This window comes from Asparagus officinalis, chromosome 6 (assembly GCF_001876935.1).
Source record: "Asparagus officinalis chromosome 6, Aspof.V1, whole genome shotgun sequence".
Lineage (NCBI taxonomy): Eukaryota > Viridiplantae > Streptophyta > Magnoliopsida > Asparagales > Asparagaceae > Asparagus > Asparagus officinalis.
Window position 1 is genome coordinate 41,476,730 of NC_033799.1, and position 12,500 is coordinate 41,489,229.

The 12,500-nt window shown below is 35.1% G+C and overlaps 2 protein-coding genes across 4 annotated transcripts in view; one reads left to right on the forward strand and one right to left on the reverse strand.

The window, feature by feature from the left end:
• LOC109845303 (transcription elongation factor 1 homolog) overlaps nucleotides 1-2,665 on the forward strand; it is a 5,325-nt gene extending 2,660 nt beyond the window's left edge. For 2 of the 3 annotated variants that reach the window (XM_020414538.1, XM_020414539.1), the window contains 4 exons: nucleotides 1,532-1,667; nucleotides 1,798-1,868; nucleotides 2,259-2,280; nucleotides 2,380-2,665. In XM_020414538.1, coding sequence (XP_020270127.1) covers nucleotides 1,555-1,667; nucleotides 1,798-1,868; nucleotides 2,259-2,280; nucleotides 2,380-2,440 — 267 coding nt within the window. In that variant the 5' untranslated portion in view covers nucleotides 1,532-1,554 and the 3' untranslated portion in view covers nucleotides 2,441-2,665. The remainder of the gene's footprint in view (nucleotides 1-1,531; nucleotides 1,668-1,797; nucleotides 1,869-2,258; nucleotides 2,281-2,379) is intronic. The other variant, XM_020414540.1, reaches the window with a different exon arrangement.
• The window catches only part of LOC109844842 (ubiquinone biosynthesis O-methyltransferase, mitochondrial), a 14,368-nt gene continuing 7,391 nt past the window's right edge, over nucleotides 5,524-12,500 (reverse strand). Inside the window, exons 5-9 of the mRNA XM_020413994.1 lie at nucleotides 10,401-10,449; nucleotides 8,998-9,047; nucleotides 7,561-7,710; nucleotides 5,946-6,031; nucleotides 5,524-5,890 (exon numbers count right to left, since the gene is read on the reverse strand). Of these exons, the coding sequence (XP_020269583.1) occupies nucleotides 5,791-5,890; nucleotides 5,946-6,031; nucleotides 7,561-7,710; nucleotides 8,998-9,047; nucleotides 10,401-10,449 (435 nt within the window). The 3' untranslated portion in view covers nucleotides 5,524-5,790. The remainder of the gene's footprint in view (nucleotides 5,891-5,945; nucleotides 6,032-7,560; nucleotides 7,711-8,997; nucleotides 9,048-10,400; nucleotides 10,450-12,500) is intronic.

The following is a 12,500-nucleotide window of genomic DNA, read 5'->3' on the forward strand; positions in this document are numbered from 1 at the left end:
TTGTTCCTATTGTGGTTTATACAGTTGTAGTTATGTTTAAAAGAATCAAAATTGAAGTTCCTCTGACTCAGCTTTATTTGGCCAGATCCTCTCGTCTAATGGCTATGATGCCACAATGTTAACTAGTATAAGGATGCAAGGGTAACACAAATCCTATCAGAAGTGGGATGGTTTGCAACATAAATAGAATAGTTTGAATTCCAAAATTAACCCTCTACACTCTTGTGAATGGTGTTCTAGATCACCCTATTGTATGCTCATGTTCTGATAGAAGGGATAGTTGTACTATATTGTAGTGTGCAGGTGTTTTTTTCTTTTTCTTTTTTTTTGCACATTTGTTTTTATGTTTATGAAAAAAAAATTAATGAAAACTAAAGTTCCCTCTGACTCAGCTTTACTTGGCTGGATCCTCTTGTCTAATAGCTATGATGCCACAACGTTAAAACAATCCCTTGGTTTTCCAGACAACCACACTGTCAATTAATGTTCAAGAAGTGGAAGCACTTGGTGAAGTATTGGACTTTTCACAAATCGAGGCGTAAGCATCAGGCCATGAGTCTTAATCCTCATAATTAACTATATTTTAATTTCTACATTTAAGTGTATAATATATAGTGGTATAATAATTTATAAATAAATACACTTATACGTTTTGGACAATAAATAAGAATGAAATATGGCAAGTATAAACAAACTGTAATAAACTAAGTTACATATGAATGAGATCTACTTATCGACATCCACATGGGCATATTGAAAATGGCCTAAAATTGCAGTCGTAAAATCAACCTGAATTCAAAATTATCAGAAAACAAGTTAAATCAGCAATACAGTAAAAAGTGATGTTCGCTCACACAGAAGAAGCAGATGTGTGGTAGGATTCAAAAAAAAGGAGCAAGGGAGCCTCGATTCTGGAAAAAAGAAATTAAGATATAGGGGCATCTTCTAGCTTTAGTCAAAAATCTTTTTTTAACCTCCTGCCCCTATCTGGAAGTGTGTGTTCCAATAGAGAATCACTCCATGAGGCATGAGGTATGAAACACACATTTTACTTGTGCAGCTGTGCTTCCACTGGTAAGTGTATGCTTCCAGGATGCAAATCCATTTCTTCCAAGATTTAAGGCAATTACCCTTGAAACTGTCTTTACACATGCCTTCTCAGAACAAAAAGCCTTTTCAAGGACGGCTGTCAATATATAGTTTTAGCTCATATACATGCAAAACTGAAACAAAGCAGCTTCTCAACCTAAAAGAGGATAAAAATATATCAGTTACACAAACTCTAACTTGGGCCCTGGGGATTCGTAAAGGTAGGCATTCAACCGATTAAGCAGCTATAGGTTTGACCACTGTCACATTAAGTATAATCATCAACAGCCAGAACTACTTTCCTACGGATTACATACGTTATATAGTCTACATTAATTGAATCTTATGGTGCCAAAATTACTCACTTTCACATGAAGATAGTTCTCACTAATTTAGCAAGTGACTTTTACTGTCATGTTAATTAGATGTCTGAATTTAACAGGGATATCCAATTACAGTTGAATCATGGGCAAGAGGAAGTCAAGAGCAAAGCCGCCTCCTAAGAAGAGGATGGACAAGCTGGATACTGTCTTCTGTTGCCCGTTTTGCAACCATGGGAGCAGTGTTGAATGCCGCATGTAAGCGCGACATATTCTCTTTTTTTCCTCAATACATTCTGCATCTTGAAAATCAATTACACTTTACTTGAATGTTCTTGGTACTCTTTTCTTCTTCATGATGTGTTGATTTTACTGACATTTTTTTCAGTGATATGAAGAACCTGATTGGTGAAGCTGTCTGTAGGATTTGCCAAGAAAGTTTCAGCACTACTGTCACTGGTAAACTGTGATTGCTGATGTGCTATGTAGTTACTTTATTTAGATTGCATTGTCTGAAATTTAGTTAATATTCCAAATTCTGCAGTAATAGTGGTTATGACTATCTTGACCAATAAATTGCCTGAATTCCCATGTCTGCCATAAAAGGGAGGTCCTCAGATACAAGTTTCTAAATTAAATAAGAATGCTACAAAATCATTAAATGTTGTGCATTCTTTGGATTTTTGAAAGACGACCGGCACTGTATCTAATGCTATGCTATAAAATGAAGAAACATTAGTCATTTGCTTACTGTTTAGTATGGTTCATTTATCAATCATGTTTCTATTATTGAGTATCCTCTGATAATCTTCTAATCATTTCTTCTCTTTCTTTTTCTCCATGATGCAGCGCTTACTGAGCCTATAGACATGTAAGTTGAACTGTCCTTATTCATTTACTTTATTTATTTTGATTTATGTAGTCAACGTTGTTCTAGAACAATTTTGAATGGAGCTCCTTAATAATGCAGATACAGTGAATGGATTGACGAATGTGAGCGCGTCAACAACCTGGAGGAGGATGGTGCCTAGTCTTGTAGAGGGTGGTGATGCTGAAATTACTACTAGCTGGTATGGAGATGTTATATGCATTCCCTTCGAGAAGATGCAACTTGTAAGCTATGGTATTATTATAAGATATGGTATTATTATGAAGAGTCTGGTGGTAACCTGTAAGATATGAGAACCTGTGGGGTTTTAATGTGAAATGAGGAGTTACGTTGCTTCTCGGTTGGTATGTGCAGCATGCATCCTTTACCCTGTTTGTTGTGTGATGTTGAGAGTTCCTGTTATGAGATGGTTCTACTCCTTTTGGCGGTATAAAACGCGTGCATTGTCTTTTACTTATTAGGCTCAGTTTGGGGGCTTAAAAAGGTAACCCAGATCAGCTCTGAACCAACTACATTTGGCCTAAATAGGGTAAAGTACTATCTACTTGAACTAGTTCTAATATAAACTCAGTTTGGGTAAGTTTTAAATAAAAAGGGTCCACCACTAATTCTTTTTTGGTAAACATGCACACGCATAAAGATAGGTTTCTAAGTTCGTAATCGAATTGCCTTGTCTATTTTTCTTGGACAATAATATGATTATAAATAGGATAAATTTTCAAAACCGTCCTATTTGCAAACATATTCCTCAATAATGATCCGTTTCAACTTTATTTGTCAAAACCGACCTGGTTTTCGTCCTGGGGCTGAAATCCGGTCGGTTTTGGCGAAAAAAGTTCCCAAACTTCACGGTACTTGAAGTCTCGTGAAGTTTAGCAGTCATTTAAATAAGCTGCTAAATTTCATGGGACTTCAAGTCCCGTGAAGTTTCACAATTTAATAAACTTCACGGGTCTTGAAGTCCCGTGAAGTTTATTAAAGTAACCAAAATCCTATGCGATTCTACTTCTAAAATTATGCAACTAGCCCCTCGACTTCTCAACAAATTTACACAAAAACATATATGTACATACTTGCTGCTAACTAGAGGGTATACTAACATGTGCCCACCAATCACATCCTTCAAAATATTCTACTTGTTGCTAACTAGAGGTTACACTAGCACGTGCCTCAGTTTCAGCCATCTTTACACGTGTGAGAAACTCCACGTCACCCATATCCGCGCTGAACTCCAACTCGTGCACATCTCAGCCGTTTTCTGCAAGGAGGAAAATAAATTCAAACAAACTTCACAGGACTTTAAGTCCCGTGAAGTTTGTTTGAACTACGAAACTTCACGGGACTTGAAGTTCCGTGAAGTTTAGCAGCTTTGTTAAATATCTGCTAAACTTCATGGGACTTCAACTCCCGTGAAGTTTCATAAATTTTTTTCTCCAAAACCAACCCAGTTTCAGCCCAACGGCTGAAACCGGGTCGGTTTTGAAGAATATTTTGAAACTATGTCGTTTTTTGGGATTATTTTTACAAATAGGACAGTTTTGAAAATTTGTCCTAATAAATAACTCACACATGATGGTTTTTGAACTAAATTGTCAAAACTAGAGATCATCCATCAAATTATTCTAAACTAACACTTCACGTTGATTCTAAACGCTGTCATTTGGGGTCACAGCCTTATCTAGTTTTCTTTTAGACCAGTGAACTTTTGGTTCGTTTCTGATCTAGTTATTGAGCAAAAGGGGGTCAGAGAAAATAACTGATTTAGTCCATTTTTTTAAAATTTGCCAAACTAGGGCTGAGCATTTGGACCAGCTTTGGGTCTCTACTAAAACGGGTTAAATCCATTTGCTAAACAGGCCCTTAGGCTTGATGATTTCGTGTTATACTAAAGCGTAGATTTAAATGAATGGAACCTGAAAGAGGGGTGCGACGTATGTGAACATGTTTGGAACCTATTTATTTTAAATTATGAGTATGATTATACTTACAAGGGTACAAAATTATGTTTGATAAAGTTTACTTATTTACTTAATTTTAACTTATAAGTAGGAGAGTAAATAAGTTGAGATTTTCTAACTTATATTTTTGGCATTAATAAGGAAATTTATCTACTGATGTTAAAAGACTACTTTGCGCTCTAATAAGTAAACAAACACTAAGAAACTTTTAAGGTTTCATACAAGTATTAATAAAACAATTCAAGCGGACTCAAACAGTAAATAAATAAATAAAACCCCGTACACTTTAATTGTCGTGCTTACATTCACAAAAACAGGGGGGGGGGGGGGGGGGGGGGGCGAAGAAGGGTTGCGGGCTAGAAGAACGGGTGAGGGGGCTGCTTGTGTATGCATCGAAGAAACCGGTGCCGATACCATAATTGTCAGTCATAATATCAACAAGGTACTCCTCAAAATAAATAAATAAATAAATAAAAATATCGAGAAAGTACAAATAATGTTTCTTTAAGTGGTATTCTAAAAATAATGTACCTCTACAAACTACATAGAATTGCGAGTACAGTGAACTAAATACATCTGCCGTAAGAGCATCTCCAACAGCTTCCCCATTTTTTATTTTTGGAGAATTTAGTTAGGTTTTTGGCTCAACAGATTCCCCATCTCATTCCCCAAAATAGGGATGGAGGAGAAAAAATGAGAAAACTTCCCCAAATCTACAGCATTCTCCAAATTTTTGGAGGAAAAAAGGGATTCTTCAAAATGGGAAAGCTGTTGGAGTTGGTGTAAAAATTAGTTGGAGAATATGACTTTTGCTTCCCTATTTTGGAGAAAATTTTGGAGAAGCTGTTAGAGATGCTCTAAGACCCTTTTTTTGTCCTTCCATTTTTTTTCCCATTTATTTTGTGTACCAAATATTTTAATAAATATGTTTCTTATGTACCAAAAATGCTCATATCCTCTGACCTTAGTTGTGTACCGGCTAAAATCTCTCTACACGGTAAGATAGCAGTTAGATTGTGGCTGTACAAAGACAAAACGAGAGCATGCCTTGAACAAGACTGTTAAGAATTTATGATTTTGTCCTCCCTTTTTTGGATAATTACAGTTCACTTATAAACACAAAAAAAATCAGGTTCAAAAACTGATTTGCAACGTTACCATTCTGAAACTATAGAACTCATGGGGATCTGTTCAAGGAGAAAATACCAAGGAAAATAAATAAATAAAATGAATACCATAACAGGTCAGATGTTTTGACAACGTAAAATGTAGAACACTGGATTGATCAGTGTCTATAAAACTCAAAGCTTATTTTGCAATAATCAGGGCTACATGAAGCATAGGTAATGAAAATCTGACCCCCGTGCTCAAAGATTTCAAAAATACAACATGTTTTCAAAATTGAAAGAAAACAAAAGAAGGTAAAAATCATGTAACCTGTTGGAGGCATGCAATAATATATTATGCCCTCTAGATAATACTGTATATGATGTGATAAAGATTATTGATACATGGTATTCACAAAGTTTCTCCACTATCCCTGCTTAGTACCAAAAGCAATAAAATTTACACTGGTATCATCGGAGAGAGACCACTCTCCAGTTTCATAATTGTAAACACAGGAAATCATGTGCAGGCGTAGTATCAATAGAATATTAGCATATATTTAAGCAAGAAAAGTGCAAGAAGCTTACAGATATTGAAGATCTTCGCATGATCATTACTAGTTCTTCTGGGGAAAGAAATTTGGACCATTCATGTGTGCCCCTTGGGATCTGTGAAATCCAGATGACAAAGTTTTTTCTTTAATAAAAAATTATTACCAATCCAGAGAATAAAGAATCTATACTTGATGCAACAGCTTTTTTCCCATTTTTTCTGTCTGAACTACTATGCCTATAGGCAATGTCAGGTTCAAAAATAAGGAAAATAAACCTATAACCATCCTAATACACTTGAATGTCAGGAAACAACAGACCTGTCTCACTGCAGTCCTATGTTCCGTGTTCACAAACAAATTCAGATCTCATGCCATCTTATGAGGCCTGAGCAGTATTAACTATTTGATCTCTAGAATAAACGAGATGTTGACCAACTCGAAAGAAAAGTAAGACCATTGAAAAGTAAGACCATTGCAACTTAAAGAATCTGGGTATGATCATCAGCAATACGATAAATTAGTAATAGAAATAAATGGTTGCATTTTCCTTCTCAATCACTATCCTTTAATTATGGATTAAGCGAATGACTGAATATTTGCCACTCTTCGTTGACCTGATTAATGCTGTTTTCCAATCAAAAAAGGGTAGGTTCTAATCAAAGACTACCTCCTAAGAAATATCTGGGAATGGCCATGTCAGTTTGACCACTACTTAAAAGTACATAACATAATGCAGATATAAACACTAATAGGTTTCTAAAACAAGACTTCTATTTGTTAGTCCAAGTGTACCAACACCCAAGGCCCTTATATATCTACCAGACCAAGAGATTCTACCATGTCTACTAATCCACATACTTCAGCATCACTAACAGGATGATTTGACAACTTCTCGGCTTGGGACATGACATTATTAAAGTCGCCCATTAACATCCAAGGCTCATTAACACTGCAACCCTTAAGCAAATTCCACAAAGATTGCCTCTGAACAGCACAATTAGAAGCATATACCACTGATGTTTGGAAATTAATAACATCAACCATGTCTTTCACCTGACAATGAATTACTTGATAACTACTATGGAAATTAATCACTTCTATACATTTTCATGACTATTTACAGATTAAGCTTTGACTCTAACATCTTTCTGTAGAATAGTGAATATTTCCTGAATGCAACTAACGTTTATATAAGTCACTAGTTTCATACATTTTTTTCTTGCGTTAATACTCTCAAGGTAAAAATGAACGCAAATCTCTTAAGGTAAAAATGAACGCAAATGAATATCTTAACATGAAATGGTTATGAAAGGTAGTTTGACGTTGAGGATGTTTGACGTTGAGGATGTGCTCTAGAATTGTCCAAATTGAATCTTTTCAAAAAGATGTTACAACTGAGAACATGTTTAAGGAGTATTCAAATAAGTGCATGTGTCTTTTAAGGAGTATTCAAATAAGTGCATGTGTCAAGCACATGCCTGAAACGAACATATCTTCTAATAGAGTGCCTGTGGCCCTGCCACATAGATCACCTATTCCCTAAGCTAAGGGGAGCATGCCACATGTTGCTGACTAGTGAAGCTGCTATGTTGCTAATAAATCAATATTACTTAATACATGAACTGCAGTTAGAGTCCAACTTACCCACTTTAGAAGGTATTCAGCAGCAACAATTGCAGCAGCATATGATCTTACAGAGCGGTTAATGGTGGAGATCACAGTAGCACCATTTGGAGCAGTTAATGCAGCAAGAGACTTGCAAAACTCTGAAGGATCTGCAACATGCTCAATCACCTGTAGTCAAATTGACATCAATTGGCCACTGAGAAACCTCAACATACATAACAGGCAAGAAGTACTAATGACACTAAAATAAAATATTTTCCTTATGATTAAGTCAAAAAGATTCCAAATACACTAGAATCCTAACTTGATATCTTTTATATTTTCCACCTAAAACCAAAGACAAAATACTATGCAGATGAGCCAATCAGAATATCCAAAAAATCCCATGCCTGAGCTTGAAAATTAGCTTCTATACTTCTACTTAAGCTTGGGAACATGGAAGGAAAAAGAATAAAAAGAAAAAGAAAAGGGGGTCCCATTAACGGTCCAGATTCCCATATTCAAGTTTCTTGGAAAAATTCAGCATTGAAAGCCATAATATATGTTTTAATTTTTCTTAAAACAAATTTAAAATTATGAATAGAGAAGGGGATGGTGGCCCACATAATAACAACTTGGTCTAAAGATCAACGTTAAGCAGAAATGCAAATTGTTTAAACAAAGCTTTAGGATTGATGCAGATGCAGTCTCCAAAAAGATGGCTAATTTTCAGTTTATTAGGGTATCTTCTAAGTCAAGATGGGGATTCAGGTAATGGCTATGCTCCCATTCTAAAAATTAATGAGTTGAGAATGGCCTGAACAAAGCCCAAAATAGCCAAGATTGATGCATATTGAATAGCATCTTATTCTGCCCAAAAGCTAAATCCTGGTATGTGTAAGGTGTAAAGTAAGATATAATTCGAAGAGTTGAATCCGGTTATTATTTTAGGTTCTAACTTCTAAACGACCCAGTTTAGCCAAGTTCAGTGATGGAATTTCAAGAGTGCTCAAGTGAATGGACTTCATCCCACCATGATGGATCTTATATTATAATCAAACTTGTAGCTTATTTTTTTAGTAGGGGAACCAGATGGACAAAAAAATCAGGTCTGACATATAGGTCCAGAAATTTTGTCAATATGTATCCATGTCTACAAAAGATCAAATGGAATGGAAAAGAGATTTTATCTTTATTTATTTATTTATTTATTTATTTATTTATTTTTCGCTGAAGAATAAAGTGCATCTAATACAGATCATATGAAAATGAAAGTAAGTGGGGAACGACTATCGAATCTGTTTTGCCGAGACACAAGACTGCTACTTGGTTATTCAAGAAACATAAAGTTATCAAATATTCAAGGGTCTCTAAGATGATAATTTTATGAGAAAAAACAAAAATAACAAAAAGTACATAGGCTGATAGGCATTTGCATTCATAAGGAATCAATAATTTACTCAAGATACAACATACCTCAAGAGCAAGCACAGCATCAAACATTTTATTTTCTCTAACCAATTGTTCTGATTCAAAGAAACAAAAACATTTCTTTATAATTATGTAACACGACTAAAATGAGTTGTATACTAGATTAAAAGTTGAAATCATGCGTGCAATATGCCAAAAAGATTAAGTTGTTTCAAACAAGCTGGTGTAGCATGAGTTCAGCATAACAAATGAAAGCCAGCAAGATGAACAAAGGGCAACCAGATGTACCCACCATTATATTACAAGGTATTGATAGCAAAAAAGTGTCTCTAATCAACTAGGGAAAAAATTTCCTTTCTTATGGAGAAAAAGGACTGATGCCCTCATGTGAATTATATTTCTTATCAGAAAAGGAAACTTTGAAGAACCTTGGGCAGTCATTAACCAGTCAATGGTTAAAAAAAACATTAGTTTAAGGTCAAAGTTCAACTATAATAAGGAATATTCTGTCTCAAGGGTATAAATTAATAATCAATTAATTAAAATGGCTCCAAACAACACTAGTTCAGTTATAATTCAGATATTATTGAATCTATATAGTCACAGGTGGCAACTTAGTCTCGATTATGGGATAACTCGATCTGATTTCAATCAGACCTTCAGATTTCTATTCTTATCATATCTGGTAACTTACTAGGAAGGCTATGGATCCTAACCATAGATCCGTTCCTTATTTAATTTAAAAATGGGACCCTTTATGATCTAAGCCCAGTGTAATAAGTAGTTATGCCTATGTGAATACACACATGCCTGCCCGCCCGCCCGCCCATACAAACATACGTGCATGTATGCATATATAAACACGCACGGGTATGTATAGATATTAGATATGTATTAGTCATATGTGTGTGTACATACATACATATATACATGCATACATACACAGACATATATTTTTGCACACGCTCCTCAAGCAGTAGAAACTTACAATTTTCACGATATCAGAAACAGTAAAAACATGATGCTTTACTAACAGCCTGCACCTAAATCCTTTTTAACAAAAATCAATTATCCCATAAATCCGTAGTCAGAAAATAGCTATACAGCCAGAACTTCAGCATAGAAAAGATCAACCTTAAAATTCGGAATAACAAAAAATGAACAACGATGAAGCTGGAGAGTTTGATTAAGAATCTAAGGGCTTGTTTGGCAACCTCACTAACCAAGTTAATAGAACTGACCTAGTTTTGGGCTTAGATTCTGTATGGCAAAAGCTGGTTCAAGATTGGACTAGTTTTTTTAGTTCAAAAAAGAGGCCCAGGTTATCTTTGGACCAACTCCATCTTGGTTCAATCCTAATCTGGTTCAGGCCTAAACCGGATTAGTGTGGAGTTTCCAAACACACCCGAACAGTAAGACAATAAATGCAAAAGATTGAGAAAATATACCAGCTGTTGTGCAGGAATAGTCAATAGATGAAGTAAGCGGATCAAATCCCTGGGAGATTAACAGATTGAAAAGACAAATAATAAGAATGCAGAAGTCTTAAATATCATGAAACATAATCTGACAACATTAATGAGGCATTATATGCAAGAAAAAACAGTCCAAGCAACATCTTTCACATAGGTTGAGTATGTAACAGAAGAGTGACTACACAATTCAAGCTTCCAAACACAAAGACGTTAAAGTGGTAACATAGTCTGGAAGTATATAAAAGCAAGTTCCTCCAAGTATTATAAGAAATATTTTTTACATATACATTTAAGCAATAAAGTGAAACAACTTGCATAAAATTCACAAACTATGACACCAACACAATCTCATAATTGCAACATACTGGAGCTGTGACTAAAAGATTTGACACGAGAATTAGTATCATCAAGCAAGTTTACAGAAAAATTCATGTTCAAGAGTTTTCCATGTATCAGACACTCCAAAATTCCCATAACGCTCTAATTCATAAATAAATGACTATCACAATGCAGTTCCAGAGCTTTTGTATGTAAGACACTGACTAAATCGTGTCCTATGTCTAAGAGCATCTTGTTATCTATGAACATCTTGTTAAATTCTACCTATATTTTCAGTTGATAACTTACTATGTTAATGTATGCACATGTCTACACAATGCAAATCTATAAAATATAGTCAATTGACCCCTGTAAGATTTTCAGAAGGTTGGTAAATGAAACATTTCTGGACACCCGTCCACACTTATCCCATGACCAGATAAACTTGTTGTCAAGCATTGCCACTGCAGGAGTTTGGAAGGAAGCACTCTTGCGTCGAAACTCAGATAACACAACTAAGTGAGTTGGATGCAGCTTGCTTACAGAAGTGCTTCATATTCTAATCACGCATGTTTTCTTTTTGATGTATTCAACCAGAAACTTGTGGCATTCTTCCTAAAAAAATATGACTAGAAAGGATATCAATGTTCATATGAGAGGGAACCTTCTAGGATGCCCCTTTTTTGTGTGGAAGCATATCCTGTATCTTCCCATGCAGTTAGGTCTCATGTAGACAAAATGAGTTAAAACATAATCCCAAAAAAGGGAAGATCCCAATACAACTAAGAGACCAAAAAATCAACTTTACTGAAGAACATTGGAAATTGTAAACAAAATAATCATATGATATGCATCAATCAAAAAGAAGGATAACTGTGAAATATGTCCTTCATATCTTGTGTAACTTATTTGATCTCATAACAGTTAGATAAATACAAAGAGAGAGAGAGAAACATATATTCTGCTTGTATTCATTTACTGTGTTATGTAATATCTTTCTCTCCAAGTGAGTAATGATGTATTTGAGAATCTGATCCTGCATTTATTTATTGTTTTGTGTAATCGGAAATAACCCTTTGTCTTAGTTTCTTTGTATTTTCTGTTAAGACTTCCAGGCTATGTTATGACTGATCATCATGTGCATAAGAACTTAAAGATCACGGATCTACATGCTAAAGGTGTGTTTAGCAGCTGCATGCAAATTTGTTTGTTTTGAAGTTTATCTGGTTAGTAAAACTAGTGCACCGAAGGTTGGATGTTGACATATAGGTTTAACATATACAAAAGGAGATATTAATAAAATGAATGTTATCACTTGAGAATCATTTTTTTAGCTTGTCAGACGTATTTCTTCATAAGTAAACAAGATAAAAGTTGACTCCCTAAATATTAGAATAGTGATGTAGTAGATTAAAGCAAGCTGCGCCGATTTAAACAAAATAAAGCATACAACCAAATCATAAAGTCTTGTTTCATATTTTCCTGCCAAACTCAAGGCCAGAGAGTTGCATTTTAATTGAAATACAAATGCCTAGCCTGCAGTAGAATCGGCATGCTACAAGCAGACATCAGGCCAGCTAGTGCATCCTTTGAGAAAGGATGTTAGACAGCTTTGTTCAGCCCCACCTAGCATGCTACATGATGAGCAAAGTAGTAAGGGTAATATTTGACTGTCAAGTCCCCAGAGAATTTCTAAACCATAATGTATGTACGTGTATCTGTATGTGTAGTATGACTATTGAAACTAACGTCCTT